Genomic DNA, 27,361 nt, shown 5'->3' on the forward strand with positions numbered 1-27,361 from the left:
CTTTTTAAACCACTTTATTTATATGACAATATTACAGAAAAAAGTACTGTATGAAAAAATGAACATAGTTACAAAAGTAAAACCACAAGGAGGTACATAAAAAAAACATGTATGTGTTCTTAAAAACTTATTAAAATCAGTACACTGCAACAGATAGTGCTAAAAAGAAATGCTGGAAAGAGAGACTTAATATTAATGCTTTTCTAGCAATAAGTTTAATGATTTCATGCTTGTTCAGCTTTTGCTTAAAAGCAGATCTGCTTAACTTCTGTTCTGTATATTCACCAACTTTCTACTTGTATCATCTTCTTCCTATGTTTATCATGACCAGATGAATAGTGGAGTGCAGTTTCATGTGGATGATTTCTGTTAAGATAAGAGTGATGTGAAAGTACTGACTTCAGGTCAGTGAATGGTAAAGAGTCCATACTGTAAATGAGAGTGCTGGTATATAATCTTGGATGATCTGGAGTTCAGCTCCAATGGACTTTACTTCACTTTACTTGCAATAAAATACATGATTTCCATTATTTCCAACATGTTTCAAATGTACTTACACTTCTCATTTGCAGTGTAGAAACTTTCCCACATTCCTATCCAATCTACCCACACTGCCCCTTTCAGAAACTATTCTATGCTTTCAGGTTTTTATTTCTATTGTATGTTTTTATTGTCAACCTAGACACAGAGACAGTCCACCCTAAATTTATGAGTAACATGCATAGCAAATAAAGCATACATATATCATGAGGACACATAGTGTTACTAGTGTGACTAGCTATATGCATTTCCAGGGCAATTTCTGGACACGCATATCACAGATAAAAGTATTGGTTACAAAACCACTCAAAGCAGTGGCCGCTGATCCTCTGCAGGTGGACCATGTGCCTTTCTACCAGGATCATTGAAGGTTCTGTGCATCACAGTAGTTTTATCAGAGCTTCTGAATCCTGAAAAACAATATGTTTATTCACTTGTTAAAGTATATATACAGGGCAGTTCATTCTCTGAGAGTCTGAAATAAAGAAAAGTGTCCTCAGAGCTCTGCTCTGCTCTGTGACTCTGTAGGATCCTCCAAAAAATCCTTACATACACTGTGATACTCTTACAGTGTTTCTCAAAGCCACTACAGACGTTTACCAATGATAAACAATGAATCACCATTAAAAACCTAAACTGAGTAAAGAGGATTCAGAAACATTACCAGAGTGAGAAGCATCAGTGCTCGTTGTAATGTTTTCAGTACTGCTGCTGTCCTCTGAAACAGTCAATAAGGACAAATCACTGCTGAGTTACAGTGCACAGATGTTCAATAATTACAAAAATTACTTATCTTAAATTATTTAGTTTAGAATATTATTACCTGAGTCAGAAATGGAGTCAGAACGACCAGCTTTAGACCCTAGAGATAAATAAAATATGCATTAAAATAGAGGAAGAAGACCACAGAAAATAATAAAAGCTCAATTTTATCGAACACAATAGTCACCAATCATTCAGTCAGTTATGCTGAAATAGATGATAATGGGAGTCTGAGTATCTCATAATGAGTTTGCCTGTGATTACACTTCTCCACCACTGCATACACAAGTGCAACATGTACTAGATCTTGTAGAACTAAAACATCAGTTCTAACCATACAAACATTCTCATACACAAGAAACAAATTTGCACACGTGAGTTTAACACACAAAACTGTCCGTATGCTCCTTTGATAAATGAGACCCCTGGTTTCTATCTCAGTAACAACAAAGCAACTTCTAGTGTTTCCAATTTGTAGTCTAATCAGCGCTGAGGGAACAATTAAAGTCAGCCAGATCACACTGTGCTTTCAGGAATGCACTTCTAAAGAAAACGTTTTACACAGAATTTGTGCAGATCTGTGTTAAAATCTGCTGTGTCACTTTTTACTGTAAACATCTGGCTTAATATAGTCAATTTTTTTTTTCATTGGACGTACATGCTAGCGTTGATTTCCTGCACTTTTACTAAGATGTAAAAATGTTTTACAAAGTTAGACGAGTAGCAAAGAATTGCCATTTTGTGCTCATGTCAGGTTGGAATAAAAATTATGAAATATGTATGTACTAGGGCTAATCATAAAATACTATTTTATAATTCTTTTGTAACAATGATCATTTCAATTATTTATTTATTTAATTGATTAATTTACATTAATAATTAACTCTTATAGCCAGGGAATAGCTGAGATTTATTTTTGGAGCATTTTGTTTTTGTTCAGCAAGAACACAGATCAGCGCAACAAAATTATTTTCAGCTTTGAAATAAAAAAAACATTTTGTGAATGCTTGCTGTGTTATGTCATTATTCATTCAAAGGCAATAAAAACATGAACCAATTGGTTTTAGTTTTTAGTAAAAGTGTTTTAAACTGGTATTTCTTAATACTATGGGTTTATTTTACACTCATCGTGTCTTCAGAGTGTTTTTTTTCCAAATAATGATTTGACCTTTTTCTTTCCCCAAACTATTGTGACACTTTTGGCTCTGCAGTTGCTGCTTTACTGAAGCCTTACTCATTTGCATTGTGGCTTCTGTCACAGAAATGTCAGTCATGATTTGATGTCACAGAGCTAAAAGGAAGAGCTGATCAAGAGTCAGAATCATACAGTTCCCAATGGACCAGGACGCCCTCAGGGAAATTAATCAAGGAATTACAATACCTGACCAATTCTAAAGGTACTCTGCACAGTTCAGCTTAAACCCGCAAACCAACATTTCCAGACAGAAAGTCAAAATAATACTGTCTCAATTTTTATTAATAATGGTAAAATAATATCTTTGAAAAATATCTGTCTAAATAATGATGTATTATGTCAAATTCTCACAAAATTTCTCAAAAAGTAATAACTTTTTTTTTTAGTTATTAGTCATTATTTTGACCTACTAAATCAAAATGTTGAAGTCATTATTCCAAACTAATTAGTTACAATGTGAACCAAACTACACACTTCTATATTTCACATACTACACTAGTAAATGCTCTTCTAATGGTAGCACATTTTTTACAGTGTTTACTACTGTATTAAGCATTTTGGGATGCAGGCTTTTTCTCCTACATACTGTTAATGGACATCCATACAAAAAGTATGATATGTTAATAATGAAAATCTAGACTGTAGTGTCCAGCAACACAGAAATATATTTATTTTGGCTGGAGGAGTACGTCATCTGGGTATCTTTGATCATTGGTGTAGTGGAGGAATTCATGTTGGTCCCATTCTATATATTATCTAACACATTTGGGCACAATCAGTACGCAAACAGTAGCGGGCTATTCTGAACACATCAAGTGTTTTACTGAAGGCCTAATGAAAATATGACACTGTTTTTCTATCAATGCTTACCAGTAGTCGTCTGCACAGTTGCTGGTTTGCTCCGTGCACCATCTTTTTCTGCAACCAGAGTGATGATGTACAAACGACAAGGGTCCAGATGATCAATTTCAGCAGCATCTTCCCCAGATGTCACCTGGATCTCCCGACTTAAACTTGATCCATTTGTCTGACTCGGTGAAACCAAGAGGATGTATCTGTCAATCTCCCCCAGTGATTTCTCCCACTGGACCTTAACAGACGTTGCTTTGATCTCCACAACTTTGAGGTTTTTGGGGCTGGAGATCACTGAGAAAGAAATACATGTATATGCAGTTACAGCTGCTGTTGAGAGGTTGGAGAGAGAGGAAAGTGTCTGATAGGAAAAGAGAACAGGTGCATTCATATTGTACAGCCTTGATTTTTAGCTTCATGTATCCAGCTAAAAAAGTGAAACACTGGCAGTAATAATATATGAGTTAGTAATGTATATATAAGATAGTAATGTCAGGATTGATTGTCAATAAAAATTCAAATCTTTGTTATAATAAGTGGAAATCACACATAGATGAATGTGTGATGAACATGTGGACAGCTGCACAGGGATGAAAACACAATCGGTTCACTCATTATTAACGTATCACTAAAATATGATTCTAAAATTGATGATATGATTTTAAAAATTCTAAGTTTAACAATTAGCATAATTAGCAGATGTCATGTTTTCCCCCCTCCCTGCTTGGACTCTCTCCATCTCACTACTCACACCTGCATCTGATTCTGCACTCATTAAGACTACAACTTGTACTCCTTTGTTTCCTCTGAGTTTGCAAAGTCTCTGTGTTTTTAAACTGAGTTTAACTGAGCTCTGAGCTTGTTTATTGTGTTTGTTTGTCCATGGTTTTGACCCCTGCTACTTTCTCTGGTTTTCTGATTATGGATCCGCATCTTCTCTTGCCTGCCTGTGTGTTGTCCCCTGCCTGCTGTGACAATGAGTACTGGAATGCCCCTAATAAAGTTAATTTGCACTTGCAACCTGCCTCAGCTCTTACATTACAGCAGACATTGCTGATCAAAGCTGCAATGAGTGGCTTCCTTTGTTGCCGAGTGGGGCGATGGGGGCACAGTGGATGCAGTGTCCCCTACTGCAGAGGAGGGTCCCACAGTACCGCCTACTGCTCTGAAGATCACCAAGGAGACAGGGCAGGCATCTAAGGATTAGTTTTATTTAGCTAGCTAGGTGAATGTTCCAGCATGGATAGGTGGCTCATTAAAAAAACAAGCACCCTCATCCCCAGAGAATACTGCCTCCACTGTCGAGCAGAGTATTACTGCCTCGGTGTCAAGGGCAGCAAACATCCGTCCCACACAAAATCCAGACACACCATCCTCCAGCTGTGCCTTGTCCACTCCTGACTTAAATATGGATAGCCCATCCTAGCCAATTTTAATAGTTATCCCAAGCACCCATTTGGACAAACTGTGAGAAGTCTCACGTGATGCTTGCTTTTGCTTTGCCTGTCGCAATTTGGTGTTTCCAATTCTGAATGAGAGGACATATTCACGAAACATGGACACATTATTTGGAAGAGAGCGCTTGAATCAGACGGTGGTTTCCTTAAACATGCCTCTAGCATTCCTCACATTAGAGCGATGCCTGCATGGCAACAATACCAGCATCGCTCTGAGATGGGTCAAAGTATTGTGCAACTACTGGGTCAAACCCAGACAGAAAATAACAGGTACTATGTTAAAAGCATAAGTGAAGTCATTCGGTTTCTCACTGTAAATGAGCTAGCTCTCTGTGGGCACTGTCAGGGGGATGGGGATGAGGCAGGTCTTTTAATTAGGGTATTTGATTACACCATTCAAAAAGATCCCAAACTTTCACCAAAATGGTTTTAAAAGAAATGAGGGCCAAATATGAGGAAGCTGACTCTCCTGGACTTTGCATTTAAAGAGATGGAACCAGGGACTGCTGTAAGATTTAGAACGTATCAAAAATAATTTGTCCACAACTCCATCCCTGAAGAACATTTAATTGGCTTGACTCACTTGAGTCAGCTTGATGCTGAATATGTGTGCAAAACAAATTCTGTCTTATCTTTCTGACCTGGGATACAATGCTGACAATTTAGTGTCTCAGTGTTATGATGGTGCATCAGTGATGTCTGGGGTGAGGGGTGGTGTGCAGACTTTGCTGTAGCAAAAAGTAGGCAAGGACATTCCATATGTGCACTGCTACAACCACCAGATCCACTTGGCAGTGATACATGTGATGCAATCAGAGCCTCTTGCCTAAAAAGTCTTTGAATGGTCCAGTTCATTGAACACATTCTGTCACAGACATCATGTTGCACATAGGCTACCAGAGATTTGCTGGACCAGCCATCATGATGTCAACAAGTCTGTTGTTGACAATGAGGACAGTATCATGAGATCATGAGTTTTTTTGTCAGAGATAGCAGGGGAGGATAGTGGTCCTTTTGATCTCAGGACAGAGGCATGTGGTCTTTTGGCAAAGTTCTCCTCCATGTGCTTGGTGTGCTGAAGCCAGCCAATTCAATTCTGCAGTCGCAAACAGTAGATCTGTTCACTGCAGGGGTGGTAGTGACTGCTTCACTGGAGACACTGAAGGCGATGAGAAGTGACTCATTCCTGGAGGAGCATTTCTCTCAATGTGGAAATACCAATTCTACCAAGAGGAGAAGGACAGTGAACTCACAGCTTGACAATAGTGTTGCCTTGTGAACTATTGGGCACGGTGACTCTGATGGCCGAACTAGCACTCCAAATCTGTCTTTTAAAAGAGCTATGTTTAGAATTCTTGATAGAGCTATTATTGAGATGGAGATAAGATTCTCTCAAATCAGCATCTTTTCTTGACCACTCTCTCTTGAAGCCGCTTCAGGTGCTTGCAGGCATAGAGCGAAATGGTATGAGCCTGCAAAATGAAATTGCTGCAGCGAAAGCAATGTTGGTCAATAAACTGTCCACTGATGCAGACCTTACTGCAGTATGCAAATGCATTCAGGAATACAAAGAGGCCTTCACCATGTTGAATAGGCTGATGATGCCTTGAGGGCGTGTGAGAGGGTAGGTCCTGCCCCCATGCACTTTGAGGGTTGCCATTCCAAAAACAGGCTCCTGACCATCTGACAAGTTGCCACCTGCTGCTTCTCAACCTGCTTCCATTGCTTTGTAACGTCCTCAATGTGTTGGCATCATGCGCTATCCCGGGCACAAGGAAGACGCTGGAGGCAGGTATCAGGGTCGCAGCAGCCATATTTTTTAATTTCAAGCTCAAACACTCACAAAGAAAACAAAACCACAATCAAAGCTGGTCACTTTTCAGTGGCATCGAACTAGATTTTTCAGTCCTCAGTCTCCTGAGTTTTTCAGCTTTTCACTCTTGTCATCGTCCTTTCTGTTGCTCGTCCCTCTCCCTCTCTGTTCCCTCTCAGCTCTTTTGAGTAGCTGAGAGAGAACTCAAGCTCATTGCTCCACCTCCTCGTTACCGCCCTTGCTCATAGCTGTCATAGCTGGTGATACGTGACGTGGTGTAATGCAGTTCTTGTGAGAAGTATTGTGCCCCCTTCTCCAAAGTTACATTGCTACAGCAGGCTGGAATGCCATTACCATTACCATTCTTACTAAGTCAGTGTACCATCAAAATTATTATGAAGCTGTTATTTTAGGGTAAAATGATTACATACTGTTGCATTCATTTATCATGAAATAACGGGGGAATAGGCCATCCCTAGCCATGAAACTGCTAGTCAGTCAACTGTCCAATTACTTTTCAGCCTGTGAAAAAGGTTTAAATCCTAAATGGTTACTGAAATATTTATGTTAAACCTCTTAAAATAAAGCTGAAAGTCTACATTTCAATCACATCTTGATTGCTTCATTTCAAATCCACTGTGGTTGTGTACAGAGGCAAAAGTACAAAAACAATGTCACTGCCCAAATACCTATGGACCTGATTGTATGAGTATGCTGACAGTGAGATAAAAGATGTAAAAGCACAAATAACATATGCAGTATTATCTCTACATGTAATCTTCTGTAAAACATATCTTTTCTAACTTCAGGATGCAGCAGCTTACATAAAATACAGTAAACATTTGTAATTATGTAACTCCACTTACCAATGATCCCTTTCCTTTTGATGAAAAAGATGACCACAACCACCACAGTCCCTGTTACCAGAACTCCTACAACGAAACCCACAATGATCCCTGTCCATGTACAGTCCTTGCAGCTTCCATCTTCAAAAAAATAAATAAAAAAATAAAGCAAGCCCATACATCAACCATTACATCAAACATTATATTTTTGTCTGTACTTCAGTTTAACTGGTAACAAGATCTGCCCTCTGGACAAATGTTTGCATCCCTTCTTGGAAAATAATGCTTTTTCTAGGCTACATGGGTGACTTTTCAATGCACATTAGACTAGTTATACAAAACTGATATGCAAGAAAAATCTAAGAGAAGCACGCATTGCTTAGACATTTCTGATTGAGTAAATATATAGATCATATTTAGATCAATCAGGAAGATAGCATCTACAATAAACAACCATACACTCACAGAGCAAAGCGAGAGCCTGACCATTCAGAAACATTCTGCTGCATCCTGGTCAATGTTTGACCCTCTACAACAGTATCTTCGTGTTCTCTGTCTTCGCTTCATATGGTCTAAAACCCATACACCAACATGTGGCGGCACTTTGCTACTGACTCTGAGCACTGTTCAGTTTCTCAGCGTCCCACTCAGCATTTTGCCATTACTACCTTAAATTAAAGCCATATTGAGACCACAGTAGATCACATGTGGCTTGAAATTTACACAGAGAAAGGCAGTCAGTCTTTTGGATAAACAGAAATGTGATGCTATATAGTCTCAGAATGCAGTGGTCCACTGCAGCTGTTTTTTAACTATACACAGTAGCACAATGACGACCCCACCCCCGCAAGTTCTGCCTAGTCATACTCCCCCCCCCCAAAATACACAAACCCCCGGTGAGTGGACAGATGAAAGTCTTCCCATTTAAAAATAGAATAATGCCCAGACAACTACTCTTTCTTCAACAGTTGAGAAGATTCTTGGATAAACCAAGCTAAATTTGAGCGTTCTTCCCTACCCGTCTCATCTGTGAAAGAAGTATATAAATTTGAGAAAACAGGTATCCATTGAGGGATGTAGTTCTCTCGGTAGATGGTTCTGTAATATGAGGGAGAAGTACCCATGGAGTCTTGCTTTGAAAATACTAAAATGTTATAAAAACATCAATCTCACAAGTTGTACTTAAGTTAGGACATTTTATCTAGTTAAGATGGTTCTACAATACAGTTGTCTACTCTCTCAAATCCTAATCGAGGTAACTAAACAGATTTCAGGAGTCAGAGAGAGTCCGGATGTTTCTGTAATACCTCCATTAACTGGAACAATAAATAACAACCATGTAAAACAGAGATATAATTACCCCATTGTTTAATTATCGGTTTTTTGAGGGTGACGTGAGTCACATAACAGTCATATTCTGCTGTATCGTCCTCCTGGATCTCCACACTCTTCCTCAGCTGGTAGGTTCCATCATCATTGGGTCTGACTCCTGAAGATGTTAGTAGGTGTTCAGGAAGTGAAGTGCGGAACTTCCTCACACTCACCACCACGTCTTTGGGGTAGAAGCCCGTGGCCAGGCAGGTCAGGGTCAGCTTTCCTGAGTTAGTTGTAGATTTCTTCGCAAACACATGAACAGGCGGTGGAGCTACAGAGAAAACAAAAGCAAATACACATTTTCATTTCAACATAAGTTTTTGTCAAAAAGTCATCTGGAATCAGTTCTCACTGCAGCTAACAATGTGAAAGTATGAGTGCAGACACATGCTTCCTCTTGTAGCCAATCAAAATATCTTTTCCAACTACCACTTAGAGAACTGCTTAAAACACCTGCACGCATTTGGAAAAGTGCACCAACTGCTGAATTCTTTCCAAGTGGTTTAAAAGGGAGCAGTCAAATTGGGGCTGTGAAATGCGAGAGCCTTGATAAACTGCAGTGTTGAACATCCGCAAATGTTTCTCAGTACATTTAACAGTCTTTTTGTTAAAGTCCAGGTTATTGATAGTCAACCATTTTCACCTTTTTACCACAGTCTTTCAGTGGCATGTGACTATTTCCCTTAGCAAAGTAGCAGTAAAATACTGACTTGTGAGTTCTGCATTGCACTGCAGGTTAGTGAGGCTGTGACCATGTTTATGCAGTGCAGACATAGCTACACCCTCAAACGGTGCAAAGGAACTCTGGGAGATAAAGAAATAATACATTATAGGTTCTGGAACAAAACAGTTCAATATTTCAGCATAAGCCTGCAAAATATCTGTCTGTTTTCAGAAGGTTTGTTTAAAGGGCTGGACAACTAATCAACATTAGAATTGGAATTATGTATATATAAAAAATAATATATGATTTTAAAATTTCGTTATGCATGTAAATTCATCAAATAAGAATTGAATAATCGGCTGAAATATGGCCTAGAAGCGTGAAGAGCTGCAACACTGAAGTCTTTGGCAATGTAGTGAGTTCTGTTCATCAGAAAATAAATTTGCACCACAGGAAAAAATGTATCGCTTTGTTTAAGCCTGTCCATAATTTTGAGCTACAGTAAAAAATAAGCATAGCTAAAAATGAATAATTATAATAATAAATATAGCCACAAGTGGCAATTTTGCAGATTCAAGCTCAAATCAACACAATGAGGTTTTATACAGATTGGGCCAGTGAGGCCTAACAAGGCCTAATGGCCATATTTACAGTAAGAGGATGAAAAAATATGTATCCTTTATTTTAAGAAAACGCTCCCAGACTTTACTTTTTTTAACAACAGCTATGGTTCTTGAGCTAGCTATAAGAAGAAGCTAGCTTGGTATTCCCAGCGTGGACTTGGCAGGGGCTACGAAAAGGCTGAAAAAAAATGTTGCTGGAGGGAGAGAGAAGAGAAAAAGAGAAATTGACAGAGCAAAAGTAAATCACAGACTGGCTTTTACTTGCTGGCCAGAGCTAAAAGAGAAAAGAGATAAAAGGATGTGAGTCTTACAACGGAAAAACAACAAAAATTTGACAGCAGAAAGTTCATCCCTGCCAGAATTGTTTTTCTCAATGCAAAAATCATTTAACCACAATCCTGGCTAGCTTGCAAACAAATAAATTTGTCTTATGCCAAAAATTTTGGTCAGCCTGTCAATCCCATGAGCAGCAAGCTTCGAAAGTCTGCAGCCTCCTGTAATAAATCCTATAATATTACTGTACTTTGGAAATTAACATGGTTCTTTCTCTTCTGATGTTGTTTTTGCCGAAACTCAGAAATCTAGTAAATAACCCAGTCGAAAAGAATAAAACAAATTCAACTACCATTTACCTCAAGTAACTAGCTCAAATAAAAAAATAAAGACTTAGCAAAATGTTCTGGGACTCACAGTGTTTTCTCAGTGATTCTTTTCCGTACTCCATGAATTTGGTGAGCCAGTCCACACATTCTTTCTCCAGGTAACCCTTGGTGTACTGGTTCAGGATGGGCACATCATCCCATTTCCTTTTGGTTGGCAGAGCTTCTGGAACTGGAGCGATCCACCGCATGTTGTCATCATCAAAGGAGAGGAACTCTGACCCATCGTAGCTGTACTCATCAATGCCTCTCAGAAATCTGACACTTCCATCTGCTTCATCGATCTCACAGCCATGTCTCCACTGAAGAACGTGAAGGTCTGGAATTGAGTTAATGTAACAAGACAGTGAAGATAAAGACATTAGCTGCTCAAAACCAGAGGAATCACACAGCGGATGGAAACTTGTGATGTTTTTAAAGAAGAATAAGTGATAAATCACTGACCGGTCTGATTGTGTCTCATTCGCTGCATCAGGATGTCCACGTTGACCTTGAACCACTGCTCTTTGCTCTTGCGAGACTGGGTGCCTTTGTCCCAGTAATCTGGCTGCATCTTCTCCTTCAACCAGTCCTGCTTAGGAATCTTAACCTGTTCCTTACTGTTGTAGTAGTCGATCTCCCGGTCATCGAGCAGACCCAGTGCTGTGAACTCATAGATCCCTGGTAGAGCGACATCTTTGGAGAGAGCGGTGTAAATGTAGTACAGAGAGTGTTGATCTGGAGAAAGAAAAGAAGAGAAAAAGATCACAGCTACTCAGCATGGGCTTCACTGATAAAACCATTAACCATTTTTGACATATTTTAAGAAACTCCATGTTAATCAGAACTGATATGTATGTAATATGTATATGTAACCAATATGTCTGTTTTGTCACCGATACTGATTTTTGGACCTAAAATTGCTGATAGCCAATCTTATTGGCTGACATCCAAATAAAATTTCATGGTTTTAGTTCAATAGTGATTTACTAAATTTATAAATTCAAACAAAATCTCACAAAATTTAATAAATTATATATTAGTAGTTACACAACTAAACAGAATTTTTTGGGGATCGCAGATAAATACATAATAGTAAAAGTATGATATGTAAGTTATGGGGAATTAAACATTGCAATAATTAAGGATAGCAGGTAGGTAGATAATTGTTTAAAAGATACTGCAGGACCTTGTTAAATTACAATTTACACTATAACAACATTTCTTTTATTTATAAATTCAGCAGCACAAAAGAACATTCTGCAGCAGGCAGGGGAGTCTATCATAAACGAAAAAAATGTTTTTTTGCTCAAAAGAGCATCACATCCCTGCATGTAGTTTTCCTATATAACATTATAGGGAAATCAGTGGTGCTTTATCAGCGCAATTTCTGCTGATACCAATAAATCTGTAAAACCTTAATATTGGCCAATATTATTAGATGACCAACATATCGGTCAAACTCTATTACTGTAATAATGTGTAATATTATGTGTAATAAGCACATATTTAAAACTGAATTTGGATTTCTATAGTGGTGTTAAAAAAACACTATACTATTTAATTTATTGAAATATGTGAAATCAAGTCAAAGTTTATTTATGTAGCGCTTTTTACAACAGACACAGTCACAAAGCAGCTTTACAGAAAAATCTGGGTCCGAGCCCCCATGAGCATTGCCAATGACAGTGGCAAGGAAAAACACTGAGAGGAACCAAGACTCAAAAGGGGAACCCATCGTCATCTGGACCACACTGAATAGCAACACTAACACAAGAGCAAAATGAGCAGAAAATAAGGTTTTAACATTAGTATATAATATATTAAAATACAGAAAAGGGAAAAAAGCAGGTTAAGCAATATCTTTAATTAAATAGTTTGTGAGGCAAGTGAAGCAATGTCTGTGATTAAATAGTTCGAGCCTCTGCTGCAGCATTATCATCAGGAGGGTCAGTGTTGGTAGTTGGGGGGGCAAGTGAGGTTTGCACAGCGTTGTACAGCAGGAGCTCCATGATAATCAGACAGGTCCAGAAAGCAGGCAAGCTGTGGGCACCCGATCAAGGCAGATGAAGCAAGACCCACAGGATGGTTCAAGCAGCTGTTCAACTCGGCAGAGAAACACATGGATAGTTAGTTCTGTTAGACTGATCACAGATTACAGTGTAACAGAGCAGCAGAGACTCCGGCAGGTCTAGTTATTACAGCCTAACTAAGAGGGAGAAACCAGAAATGTAACAGAGACATGAGGCTCCCTGAGATGTTGACGGCTCTCCACTCCACTGTCAACAAACCTGAGTGAGTGAGTGAGTGAACGCGTGAGCAGTGGGACGACAGCACCAACACTCCCAGTTTACCATAATACTCTATGACCATGAACCCCCAGATCTGCATCTTTTATCTAACAGGGAAAACTAATTTCCAAAGGCTCCACTAAACAAGTAAGTTTTTAGCCTAGACTTAAAGACTGAGGCTGTGTCTGAGTCCCAAACACTGACTGGAAGATTATTCCAAAGCTGGGGGGCTTTGTATGAGAAAGCTCTCCCCCCTGACGTAACTTTATTAATTCTAGGTACTAATAGTGAGCAGCACCTTGTGATCTAAGTAGGCGTGATGGTTCATAGTGAGAGAGAAGTTCACTCAGGTACAGAGGGGCGAGTCTGTTTAGAGCTTTATAAGTCAGTAAGAGAATTTTATAATCAATCGGAAATTTAACTGGTAACCAGTGTAAGGTTGATAAAACTGGGCTGATATGGTCAAACTTTCTGGTTCTAGTAAGAACTCTGACTGCAGCGTTCTGGACCAACTGAAGCTTGTTAAGGCTTTTGCTGGGATATCCAGACAGCAGGGCATTACAGTAATCTAGCCTTGAAGTAATAAATGCATGAGCTAACTTTTCTGCATCCTGTAGAGAAAATGCATTTCTCAATTTAGCAATATTGCGGAGATGCAGGAAAGCTAAAAGCTATATTTTAAAAAGTAATTAAATGTCTGTATTTACAAGGTTTCATATATGCTAGCATGAACACTTAAAAACAATGCATTTTAACAATGTATTAATGTAACGGTTTCACAGAATTCAGACGCTCGCGGATAAAGAAAGAGAAGTAAGCTTTACTGTTGAAGTCAGAATCCAAAGTCGTCGTCAAAAAACAGACAAAAAGGTCAAAACACATAGAACAGATATCCAGGGCAATCAATCCAAAGGGCAAATCCAAAACACAGAGTCAAAAAGAACGGGTAATACAGGTCATGCACAAAATCAGGATCACAGATAGAACAGTAGCTCAGTAGTTTACAAAATGAAACAATACCTCGCAAATAACTAACGCTAAAGCCCAGGCTTATAAGCTAAACTGAGGAAGTCACATGATCAAAACACACAGGTGTAACACATCAGAATTCGAGCAATCGAGAACGCTGATAGGAGCGTGTGGGGAGATCAGCAGTCAGTTGGGGTTTGTAGGAAGCGTCAAAGTCATGTGATCTCCCAGAGGATTCTGGGAGATAGAGTCTGTTTCTTCCACTTCGCTCATGACATTCGTGACAATTAAATACTGGTTAAATATAAAATATGAATGTACTACTAATACAAGACCTCATTAGGCTTTGGTTTAATTTAGTTTTACGCAGAAAAAGTAAGAAGTTTCTTATGCTGAACAACTTTCTTTTTGTTTGGACATACTCACACATAATGTACACAAAGAATACACCGCTGTATACTGCTACCAAAAAGCCTAAGACTTTGACTAAATATGCAATATAAGACATATGTATTGCAAGAAAGTGAACTGAAAGCAAAACTGTTGCCGCTGTAAGGACTTCCATGTCTTATTCCAGGCTTATAAATGTCACACCAGATAGAGAACCAGTCTCCCACTGTAAGGAAAACCTGGTTTTAGTCTGGCCTGAGCTGATTTAATACTTATAAATGAACTGGCAACATGGCACATTGAGCAGTACTGCATGTAGGAAAATTAATAGGGAGCTAAAATTTCAAGTGGATATTAAAGGCCTTATTCACGTCAGGCCAGAGAAATGACATATTCTTGATAGAGAAACAAACCTCCCACTTAAAGAAAAACCTGGTTTTAGTCTGGCCTAAACTGATTTAATACTTGTAAAAATAACATTTTCTTCTGATGATTTCTAATTTGACTGACACTTGGTAAATACAACATCAGCTTTTAATCAATTTACCTGTGTGCACAGTTACTCAATATGCCACACTGACAGCTAGTTAGATAGTCAGTTAGATAACTGAAAGCTCATTATCATGAATGCCTTCAAAATCTCTCTAGCATTTAAGCTTTTTATTAATCTATATGCAATATTAAAGCAATAAGCCATGAGAGGCAGTGGGTTACTGTGATTTTATGACAGGGAAGGGAGTTTTAGGACACCCTTCCCTGTGATAAAATTACAGAAACTCACTGCCTTGAGTGGCTTATTGCCTTAAAAAACCAACATAAAATATAAAATATATTTAAATGCACAATATTTTAGATAATTATTGTTTAAGTTGTTATCAATAATAACCAACATAAACAAGTATTCCACCAAGAAATGTAGTACCTTTAGAGTACGGTATCATTGCTAAACAACCATTGACCACTGAATGAGGAGAAGAACATTCGGTCGCCAATCACTGTAAACTGCAGACATTTCATGATTTTTTACAACTTTTTCCATATAACAGTGAACATATGACAACACAACACTGTTTAATGCATATACTTTCAGTTAATAAGCACTTTTTGGTCACTAAATCACCACCGTGAGTCTTCTGCCGGTCTGATGACGCCACTTTTCTCACACTGGGGCTGAATCTCAAACGGCTCCCTGCTCCCTACATAGTGCACTACGTAGGAGTTTAAGTACTGACTCCTGCAGCCCAACAATTCAAAATATCACTAAAAATGGTCATTTGGGATTCAGACACATTCATACACGACAAGCAGTCACTATTAGACAGCAGAAGCTAGAATTTCTAAACTTAATGTTAAACAGCTCACTATTTAGTTAGGGAGTAAGGAGCCGTTTGGGACTCAGCCTGGGTTTGATGCTACTTCTGAGTAAAACACGGATATTTAAAGCATGTAAGACATTCAGGTGACATCCTTTAGTCTTTTATCCGCCCGTTTTACAGTGAATCATACTTTAGTACTTTAAATCAAGCCTGTGACATTAATATTGGAGTTGTTTGCTATGTTTTAGCCTGTTAGCTAGCTGACCAGCCTAGTTGTAGTTAAGAAAATACGTTTTCAGCCCCTCAGTTTAAACAAAAATGGGTTCTTACTACACTCGGAGCTCTGTGTGATCAGCGTTAGAGTCAAAGATTATTCATTAACAGCAGAAGGGTTTTCGGGCTGTGGCGCAGTGATACAGAGTTTAATAAAGTGTCAGGGTCCAGCTGTATAGAGCTGTATGGAGCAGTCAGTTATAATGAACTCCATTTTTGGAAACTCTCACAAATACAGCTCTGCTTCATCAAACACATTTTCATAGATTTTGTTGTGATTTTTATTGAAAACAACCTGCCAAAGTAAAATAACGCTTATATTTCACTCATTTTCACTGTCCTTGCTCGTGGTCTACACAGCCCACTGACGGACAAAATCCGAACTATATACAAACAATACACTTATCACACAATACTACAATTATCACACCAAATCAGGACTGTAAAGTTTTTTCTCTAATCAGTCTGAACCTGCTTTCATTCATCTGTGTGGTCAACTTTTCAAGTTATAAACTTTAGAAATAACTCCCTTATTCATGGATTTGGGCGTGGATGACGTCATCTGAATTCACAAACCGGGACTAACAAAACGCGCCGTTATTTGTGGGTGCGCGTTACTGCCTTACAGAGTTATAGCCAATAGAAATCTGAACCGCTAACCACAAGCCAACTTTACCAACTTAACTGCTGTTAAGAAGCCACGAATAAGGAGCTAACTTCAGGCGGCAAATAAGGAGCCAAGCGAATTGGAAGTTGGCAATGCTGCTTTTTAAGCGCTGTTGGAAACTTGGAAATACCACTTTTCCACATCGGCAAAGTTAGGTTGATATTGGATATTCAGAGGATATCTGGGTTACCCCCTAAAATCTCTGAAATTACATTTTCTAAGTCGTAGTGCAACAGAGAACAAGCTACAATCATCATATTTCGTCACAGTTCCCGATTTTTCCATTTCACTGAGTACATTTGATCAGAATAGCTGGAATAGCTGGAATCGCTGCAGCGGCGCTGAAGAGGTTTAAGGCCTCAGCAGACGCCTTGCGGAGATGACATTTGCCTGGCTTCAGCGAACAATATGACGTAATTGCAGAGAAAATGAACAACCACCGTTTTCACACTCGTTCGCCGTGTTGCGCATGCAACAGCTGAGCGAACTCAGTGGACGAAGATGCCACGTGACAAAGCCTCTGATTGGTCGGTAAAAAAGAGGCGTGCCACTAAACAAAGACAGACAACTTTGAGGAGCTTCGGCTTTGGTAGACATACTAATATTTCACTGTGAAACGCGTATTTGTTAAATAAACAATGAATACTTCCTAAATTAAAGTCTATTACTCATAATAACTAGTACTAAGCACGAAAACATACAGGTTATCTTATATTTAGGTTCACAAGAGAACGAGGCTGAGGTTGGCTTTCTATTCACCAGCTTCTTGTTTGAATTTCTCCGTTCCACCTTAAATGGTGGCAGTATTCTGAACTCAAACGTCACCATAGTTAAAACAGTGAAAAAGTAATTTTCCAGCAGCCATGAAACTTATCATACAATGTCATAGCATCACAGTGAGCATCTGCAACAGGCGACACGAAACCACAGAAATTATGCGAGTTTGTAAACTCACAAAGGCGCTTTCGGAAGTATTTTTGTTTATTTGTTTATTTTTAGGATCCCCATTAGCTGTTAATGTGATAACGACTATTCTTTAGGTAACAATTAACAAAACAAGTCATACAAAACACAAGAGTAAAAAATCAAGAAAAACAACAAAAAAAAAAGAAAGAGAAAAGAAAAAAAGGAAATTGAAAAATAAAAAGTAAACATGTCATGTAAGCCCAGAAGGATAAGCGGTTTAGATGATGAATGGATGGATGTCATGTAAGAAACATGGTTGAGAACTGAAAAATCACACTGAAAGAAAATATCGTGTATATTTACAAAAAACTTTAGTTTAGACTATTCTATTCTACAATATCTACATTCCTGCCCACTTCAGCATAGTGTTGTTCCAACTGTCAAGGACCTACCTACTTAACTGATCTCTAAATTTGTTAAATAGTGTTTATCAGTTTTTTAAACATAATTTTACCCTCAATTTTAAGCAGTGAGACTGGTAAGGAATTCCACTCCTTTATGGCTCTATAAATTACTGTTCAACACATATAGTTAGTTTCTGCTCTGGGTAATTTGAAATAATTTTTTGTCGTATATCTTGTTATATTACTTTCTCTACCTTTTACTTGCTCCAGTTGATCTGCTGGATATTTTTTTTAGGTATTTTTAATACGTCGAGTAAGAATCATCTTCCACCTGTCTTCAACCTTTAACCATTCAAGTTTATGAGGCATTTTATTAATGTTACACAATTACATAGTACCAGTGATTCTGACACTAGTTTTAGTGACCTCGGTGTTAAAAATGTTGCACATCGCCTTATTACTGATAAGACTTTTCCCATATTTTAACTATGTTCTCAATATGTTTTGACCGTGATAATCTGTTGTCAATTGTAACACCTAAGAGTTGTAAGTAAAGTAAGTAAGTAAAGTTTATTTATATAGCGCTTTTTACAACAGGTGTTGTCACAAAGCAGCTTTACAAGGAAATGAGCATTACAAAAAGAAGTCCGGGTCCAAGCCCCCATGAGTGTCGCCAGTGGCAACAGTGGCAAGGAAAAACTCCCTAAGATAAACAGGAAGAAACCTTGAGAGGAACCAAGACTCAGAAGGGGAACCCATCCTCCTCTGGTCAACACCGGATAGTAAACATTGTTAGTATAAAGTATTATAGTACAAAAACGGGGTAAAGGTGAAGGAAACAATTAATTTGAATAGTTTAGTTCATGCTGCAGCAGCAGCATCAGTGGGGTCAGGTTGTGGGGGTGAGGTTTGCACGGTGAGCAATGGCACCCGATCAAGGCAGCAGAGGCAGCATCAGCATCAGGATGGGCAGCTGTTCAACTCGGCAAAGGAAAGAAAGAAAAAACACACAGTAAAGCAAAGATCAGGTACGTTTGTATAAATATGATCAATACATGCTGATGTTTTTAGACCTGCTTTGTTTGTCACAGTTCTTGTAGGTTCAGTTACAACTTGTTTTATGTTGCAGGTGTTTAAGATATTTATCTATTTGTTATTAAACGGACAAGAAGTTGATAGCCAGTCAATGTTTACGTCACCTAAAAAGTACGCTTCTCTCTTACCATCTGACACTTTATCCAACATTTCTACCATCAGTTCTAAATAACGGCTGGTTTCACATACGGTAGATGAACTTGCAACCATAAGGCTTCAATATCATTGAAGATCAAGTCAGCTCTGATCTTTACTGCAATGTCTGACTTAATGTAGATCGCTATGCCACCACCATAACTGTTCCTGTCCTTTCTAAAAACATTAAAACCTTGTATCTTAATTGCATCATTATCAAAGGTAGAGTCTAGGTGTGTTTCTGAGACTGCTAAAACATGAATTTCATATTTCTGATATTTCTTAAACTTTATTTCTCAGATTACATATATTAAGGTGTGCTATGTTCAGCCCCTTCTTTGGCAGTTTGTTTAAGGATGACATTTGATAGGTCAGTCCCTGTCAGTTTTTGTTACACCTCATATTACTGTGCTTTTTTTTTACATTATCTGTCTGTACATGTGTTCTGATTCGTGTACGTACAGCTAGACTCACACCTCTTGTTCTCTGTACATCCTTTTCATTCTTTTCTTTTTTGAGGGAGGGTGGACTGCTAGTTTGTCATACTTGATGTGTGCTACTTAGCCCCTTTCTCTTGCAGCTCTCACTGCTGGAATAAGTTCTTTCCTCTTTTGGCGTACAGCTGTGTAGTCCTCACTAATGTAGATGCTGCTTCCCTTCGGGGGTTTGGAGTTAGTTAAGATGGTTGTTTTATCTTTGAACCTGAGAAACTTTACCACCACAGAACGTGGTCTGGCCAGTTGTAAAGCAACTGTAAAGTTGCTTTCTTGTTGTTTTATCAGCTGTACATAACACTCTTTTTGCTGTTGTAACAGTTCTCTCACTTGCTGGAGTGAGACATTTTCCTCACCTGCCGTTCCCCCTACTTTGGGCATGACTAACAGTTCGTGCAGTATATAGTGCACAAGCGGCGTCCGCGGATCCCCTAGTTTGCCTCGGTGTAGAGCGCGAGCGTCGTCCGCGGCTCCTCTAATCGGCCTCGGTGTAGAGCACGAGCGGCGTCCGCGGCTCCCCTAGTCAGTCTCGGTGTAGAGCGCGAGCGGCGTCCGCGGCTCCCCTAGTCAGTCTCGGTGTAGAGCGCGAGCGTCGTCCGCGGCTCGCCTAGTCAGTCTCGGTGTAGAGCGCGAGCGTCGTCCGCGGCTCCCCTAGTCAGTCTCGGTGTAGAGCGCGAGCGTCGTCCGCGGCTCCCCTAGTCAGTCTCGGTGTAGAGCGCGAGCGGCGTCTGCGGCTCGCCTAGTCGGCCTCGGTATGCTGAGGCCTTAAGAGGGAGCGTCTGTCGGCTACTGTTTAAATACATCTCTTTGATTTACTGATCTAAAATCACTTAAAGAACCCCGTCAGACAAACATACTACAAACCTTTAGTTTGGTAGGAAATGCCCTTTTTATTTTAATAGGGTTTTCTTTGTAATAAATACCTACTGTGAGACGTCCATATAACATACAGATCTGAAATCATTTGTAATGTACATAGACATCTGACTTACTCACTACAACCTTTAGTTTGATAATACAGGCCTTGAATTTGAATGATTTTTTTCTTAACACACTACAGTAACACACTCATTTGACATACTGATCCAACATTACCTGTAATTTTTAAGGCACATTTCACAAACCTACTACAATATCTGGTTTGGAAAAAAAAAAACGAATTCTGAGAATATTTTTCAGTAAATATTCCAATATGAAAACTAGACCCAAATGTAGTGGAACTAAACCCTGCAGGACAGTAGACCTCTAGGAGTGTATTAGAGTACTTCTGTGATATAAATGTTAAGGCAAAATGGTTTGGCTTTATTTCTATATGGGATATTGAAAGCTTTAAATTACTCATTAATTTGCTTCTTGATCACTGAATTTCACCCGATGTAATGATAAAGATATAATGCCTTTCATGTTCCTCAAGAGTGCAGTCCTGTTTGTGTCAGAGGACAACATGCTGGTCCCATTGACAGTTAAGGACGTCACCACAGCCTTGCTGGCATAGGAAGATGTCACTACAGCCTAGCTGGCATCAGACTGATTAACAAACATAAAATACTTAACAACAGTTTTAGTCCATTGAGAAAATGATATTATATTATATTATAAAGCTTATAAAAAAAGTATTTATTTGCTCAGAAAAAACACTGACATTAGAATAAATACAAACTATATTAATACAATTAATACACAATACTACAATTATCACACCATATATTTTACATATGCCAGTGAGTTCTCTTAAGCACGTCCAAACTTATCCTTGTGGATGGTTAAGCAATCCCTTATCAAGTTAAATCAGGAATGCTGGTTGGTGGCTTTGAACAAATCCAAGCAATGTTTGCAGGCATTGAGAATTTGGGAAGCTAACTTTGTTCTTCTAACCAGCTCACAATATCTCAACTACATACAGTGGTGTGAAAAAGTGTTTGCCCCCTTCCTGATTTCTTATTCTTTTGCATGTTTGTCACACTTAAATGTTTCAGATCACCAAATTTAAATATTAGACAAAGATAACACAAGTAAACACAAAATGCAGTTTATAAATGAAGATCTTTATTATTAAGGGAAAAAGAAATCCAAACCTACAGGGCCCTGTGTGAAAAAGTGATTGCCCCCTAAACCTAATAACTGGTTGGGCCACCCTTAGCAGCAACAACTGCAATCAAGCGTTTGCGATAACTGGCAATGAGTCTTTTACAGCGCTGTGGAGGAATTTTGGCCACTCATCTTTGCAGAATTGTTGTAATTCAGTCACATTGGAGAGTTTCCAAGCACGAACCGTCTTTTTAAGGTCATGCCACAGCATCTCAATCAGATTCAGGTCAGGACTTTGACTCGGCCACTCCAAAGTGTTAATTTTGTTTTTCTTAAGCCATTCAGAGGTGGACTTGCTGGTGTGTTTTGGATCATTGTCCTGCTGCAGAACCCAAGTGCGCTTCAGCTTGAGGTCACAAACAGATGGCTTGACATTCTCCTTCAGGATGTTTTGGTAGACAGCAGAATTCACGATTCCATTTACCACAGCAAATCTTCCAGGTCCTGAAGCAGCAAAACAGCCCCAGACCATCACACTACCACCACCATATTTTACTGTTTGTATCATGTTCCTTTTCTTAAAAGCTGTGTTACTTCCACGCCAGATGTAATGGGACATACACCTTCCAAAAAGTTCAACTTTTGTCTTGTCAGTCCACAGAGTATTCTCCCAAAAGTCTTGGGGATCATCAAGATGTTTTCTGGCAAAACTGAGACGAGCCTTTATGTTCTTTTTGCTCAGCAGTGGTTTTCATCTTGGAACTCTGTCATGCAGGCCATTTTTGCCCAGTCTCTTTCTTATGGTGGAGTCATGAACACTGACCTTAACTGAGGCCTGCAGTTCTTTGGATGTTGTTGTGCGGTCTTTTGTGACCTCTTGGATGAGTCACTCCTGGGAATGTTCACCACTGTTCCATGTTTTCGCCATTTGTGGTTAATGGCTCTCACTGTGGTTCACTGGAGTCCCAAAGCTTTAGAAACGGCTTTATATCTTTTTCCAGACTGATAGACCTCAATTACTTTGTTTCTCATTTGTTCCTGAATTTCTTTAGATCGCAGCATGATGTCTAGCTTTTGAGGATCTTTTGGTCTACTTCACTTTTTCACACAGGGCCCTGTAGGTTTGGATTTCCTGTTCTCTTAATAATAAAGACCTTCATTTATAAACTGCATTTTGGGTTTACTTGTGTTATCTTTGTGTGATATTTAAATTTGTTTAGTGATCTGAAACATTTAAGTGTGACAAACATGCAAAAGAGTAATAAATCAGGAAGGGGGCAAACACTTTTTCACACCACTATTTTCAAATATAATAAATTCTAGCTACATTTTACTGTGTTAAAGTATGTGTTCTTTAGTTATATGCTGTTTCCACAAGCAAAAACACACAAGATAAATGATTTTAAACCGTTTGCCTAAGTGTCTATGGCTTTTGCACATTACTGTATACCTGTGTGTTTAGTCTTTCTAAGACAGTTTCCTTAGTGCATTTATTTAGCCATGTTCCTTCTTCTTGTTCTGTAATATCTTATGTTTTGACCTTTTTTGTATTTTGTTGTCGCTGCTTACCTATGTACTGACCCTGGGCTATAATGACTATGAGTGTTGGATTGCGCCTAATAAAGCTGTTTAGTACATGTATCCTGCCACAGTGATCCATTTGATGCACAGACAAATATCACAAACCTACAACAACCTTTGGGTAAAAAATAATTACAATGTTGAAGTTACTGACAAACCTATTAAACATACAGATTTCAAAAAGAATTAGTGTACAGAAACACACTCAAAAAGCTTTAGCTTGATTGAATTTTAATTAAATATTTTCTGATAATTCAATAAAGACATACTTTACCAAAATATATAGTAGATCTGTATGTCATATGGATGTGAAATCAATTTTTTTCAAATAAAATTGAATTAAAATTCAACAGATGTAGGTGTTAACAAACTAAAGTCTGTAGTGGGTTTATGGCATGGGTCTCGGTAAGTGTTTTTCAATACGTATGTCATATAAATGTGTTGCAGTAGTAACTTATTACTTCGAAAACCTGATGTGATTCAAGTTATTTTAGATCTGTATGTCATATGAATGTGCCACAATAGTAATTTAAAATCTATAAAAATTAATTAATATACCAAGGTATATCTTACCAAAATTAAAGGATACAATGTGTTTGTCAGATGGGTTCCTGTACACTACAACTGATTTTAAATCAGTGCATCATATCAATGTCTCACAATAGCCATTTATTTTTAGAAAAAAAAAATCAACCAAGGCATATCTGACCAAACTTAAGGTTGCAGTGTGTTTGTCTGATGGGTCTCTGTACAGTACAAGTGACTTTAGATCTGTATGTCATATAGATGTCTCACAATATATTTTTTTAATTCATTTAAATTCAATTAATGATTATCTTATCAAACTAAAGCTTGTAGTTTATTTATATGATGTGCTTTAATAAAGTACCAGTGATTTTATTTTGCAGTAGATTTGTGCGGTGTGTCTCAGTAAAGTTATATTAAATTTTTGTAGTCTTTTTCCACTGCACTGAAAAAAATATGATTGATCTGCTTAAAAATTAAGGCAACATTTTGGTCATAAGAATCTAAATTGACAGGGTTCAAAGTCTAGAAATTTTGAACATGTTTGCTAAATTTCATGGTATCTGCCTCCAAATTTTGAGATATTGTGAACAAAACAAAACTGTTCTCATTATATGTCAAGCTATGCTGCTGTGGAGCCAAATGTTGCCCTTTCAAATAAATGGACACAGCCCTCCCTCCCAACTGGGTAATAACTAAATATATACTCTGAACAACACGTACATGAGTCAAACATTATCAGGCACTAATATTTGTTTATCAACTTGTATTTAAAGAAATTCTGAAATGCAAGTTCACTCAACACAAGACTTACTTTTATTATGCATACTCACTGCTGAACAGTCATGTTTCCTTCAAAATGCACTTGGACCTTTATTCATACAACACAAAATAAAATAAATAAAAATAGAATAGCGTAACCTGAGAAAGTGCACTGTGATAGGCTGTGTAGCTGTTTAACTGTGAAATGCACTAATAATGTCTGGTTCTGTATGAAGTGATCAGCATGATTAGTGACATATATTGCAGTAAAAATCAAAGCTGCTGATTTTAATGGTAGAACAGGTATCAGTGAGAATATACAGTGTGAAGGCTGTGAATGTGTTTACTGTCTGTAGAGTTTCACACCTGTTAACGTAAGGCAGAGTCCAGGGAGCTGATGGGCAGCAGGACTCTCACTAAAATTAAATTATTAATTAATCTCTTCCATGCCTATTGTGCCACATTTTGAAGTACTGCCCATAATTGAGGGGAGAGGAGTTGCTTTGGCAGGAGTTAAAACTACATTTTTCTGAAGGCCAGAGAACACTAGGCACACTTTTTGTGGGGCTTCACATTGTGTTCTTGGAAGGGTGTTTCTGAATGGACTGCTTCCTGTTCCTAAGGTATAAAGGTGTCATAACTGCCTCTCCAATAAAAATAAAACATATATTAACCATTCCTTTAACCATTACCAGTTATTTTTTTCTATTTGTGTTCTATTTTATTTAATTTCTTTTACATTAAAAAGTCCATCTATTCATTATTTACTATTAATGTGACAGCTAGCTATCATTTCAATATGAACAAAAACAGGCAAATTCAGCAGAGGTTAAAAGTACTGATATAAGAGGTGTAGCATGTCATGTGGGTTGCAGTTGATCACATACAACTTGTCTTGGAGTGATATTGTCAAATGTTCAAAAGCTATTGAAATTAATTAATGAAAACCTATCACCAAACTTCAGCAGAGGTTTAACTTAACTATATAAGAAGTGTATTATGTCATGTGGGTTGCACTTGAGCAAATACAACTTGTTTTGGAGTGATATCATCAAATGTTCAAAAGTTATTGAAATTATTTCATAAAAACCTGTGGCCGCAGGCCTGCAGAGGTTAATGTTATTGATATGAAAGGTGTGGTCTGTCATGTGGGTTGCCTTTGATACCTAACTGTATAGCACGTATTCAGAATTCTTTTTTGTGTGTAATATGGAAAAACCTAAAGACTTTCAAATAATTCAGTCCGTTGAATCCAACCACTGTAATTACAACTGATGCCATATATTTGAGTGTTTTGTTTTTGTTGTTGTTGAGCCATAAATACAAATACAAGTCTTTTCTTAAACCTTTTACTTCTCATCATTTGTCATCTTCTGAAAAAAAGAGTACTGAAGCTCATAAGGCTGAATTTTCTTATAATAATGTCTGAAGTGCTTTGCCCGCCGGTCTTCACGTCCTTTTTTTATTGTTTAATGTAATTGTATCCCTTAGCTCTAGTGGAGCTCGCGGCAGCGCATAGAAATCAACGTGTTCTGGTGATTTTCAAAAGGCAAACCTTTCCCACCTAAACGGAGTTGTAGCCGCTTATCTTGGATGTCAACATCGATAATTTGCGTGTTTTAACCATCTTACACGCCCCGTTCCAAAGCTATTGAAGAAAGAAATCCGAGACCGCTGCAGCGATTCCAGCTGTTCTGACCAAATGTACTCGGCGAAATGGAAAGATCAGGAACTGTGACGACAATCGATGACTGCAGGTTAATCTGTTTCACCACGACTTAGAACATGTCATTTCGGAGGTTCTAGGAGGTTGTCTGAGGAGCGAAACCCTCGACCGACAAAGTCGTATTTAGAACGTGTAAACTCAGGGTTCTAGATAATACACGAGTTTACGAAATCTGACGCGACCTTCACCTCTTACATGAGTGAAAAATGCTAAACTTGCAGTGAATTTGAAAAAAAACCCTGATGCGCTTCTATTAGATCCGTGTGTTTTATAACACAGAAAAGAGAAGGGCTGTGTTCTCCGGACCACCATGTTCTATTTCTCCGGGTGGTGTCATTAACGAGCACCAGAACAGAGTTCAGTCGTGATTACTAGCTAACTATCTGGGATATACAGCCTTCCGATGAGCCCCGAACACAGCAGTACTTCAGCCTCGTGAGATTATTGCTGGAAATCACTTTTTACCGTTCTTTTTCGCTCAAGGCGCAGAAACACAGAAAAGGACGACTCACCTCCGAAAGTAGAAACAAACCCTCCACACAGTAAAACAGCACAGACTACTGTAGACACCCCCATCGTCGCCTTAGACGATCACAAGAGTCACTTTGACGATCTGTTTGTTGAGAAAAGTCGATTTTTCTCGCTCTCTGATGAGCCGATTTGGGTAGATACTGTATTATAGTTTTCCCACCCGTATTCCGCCTTACGCGCTTTGATTGGCTAGTAAGATCACGTTTCCTGTGCTAGGATTGGTGAGGAGTTTATGCTCAACAGTCCACCAATCAGAGCACCATCCAGCCTTAGCGCAGGAGCCCTGTTTGAATATGAATGCAGAAAAAAGTAAATAACGTCTCTTGTTTCACGTGTTGCTGTAATACTGTATGTGTTTTTGAAAGAAATGTGTTCTCATCAGGGGTGGGGTCACTGCTCCAAAAACGGTGAGGCACAGCTTATTGTTTCAAAAAACGGCTGAGTGACATTAATGCAATTAGTCCACTGACTAAACTACCTTTACTGTGCTTAAAACACGTCTCTA

The 27,361-nt window shown here is 38.4% G+C and overlaps 1 protein-coding gene across 1 annotated transcript; it reads right to left on the reverse strand.

Moving 5' to 3' along the window:
- Positions 1 to 27,038, reverse strand: LOC118802726 (class I histocompatibility antigen, F10 alpha chain-like). Its single transcript, XM_036563187.1, has 9 exons — positions 26,838 to 27,038; positions 11,229 to 11,501; positions 10,816 to 11,103; positions 8,825 to 9,109; positions 7,486 to 7,605; positions 3,368 to 3,643; positions 1,364 to 1,402; positions 1,205 to 1,258; positions 1 to 950 (listed from the first exon to the last, which is right to left on the reverse strand). Exons 1-9 carry the CDS (start codon positions 26,899 to 26,901, stop codon positions 847 to 849), a joined length of 1,503 nt encoding a protein of 500 aa, XP_036419080.1. The 5' UTR covers positions 26,902 to 27,038; the 3' UTR covers positions 1 to 846.
- Between the last annotated feature and the right edge of the window lie 323 nt (positions 27,039 to 27,361).

This window comes from Colossoma macropomum, unplaced genomic scaffold (genome assembly GCF_904425465.1).
Source record: "Colossoma macropomum unplaced genomic scaffold, Colossoma_macropomum, whole genome shotgun sequence".
NCBI lineage: Eukaryota > Metazoa > Chordata > Actinopteri > Characiformes > Serrasalmidae > Colossoma > Colossoma macropomum.

Excerpts from the sequence above, each read along its gene's own strand:
- LOC118802726 (XM_036563187.1), bottom strand. The coding sequence starts at position 26,901 with ATGGGGGTGTCTACAGTAGTCTGTGCTGTTTTACTGTGTGGAGGGTTT. Across the intron at positions 11,104-11,228 it reads AATGAGACACAATCAGACCG|ACCTTCACGTTCTTCAGTGG; the intron begins GTCAGTGATTTA and ends ACTCAATTCCAG. Across the intron at positions 3,644-7,485 it reads CAAAAGGAAAGGGATCATTG|TGATCTCCAGCCCCAAAAAC; the intron begins GTAAGTGGAGTT and ends TTTCTTTCTCAG.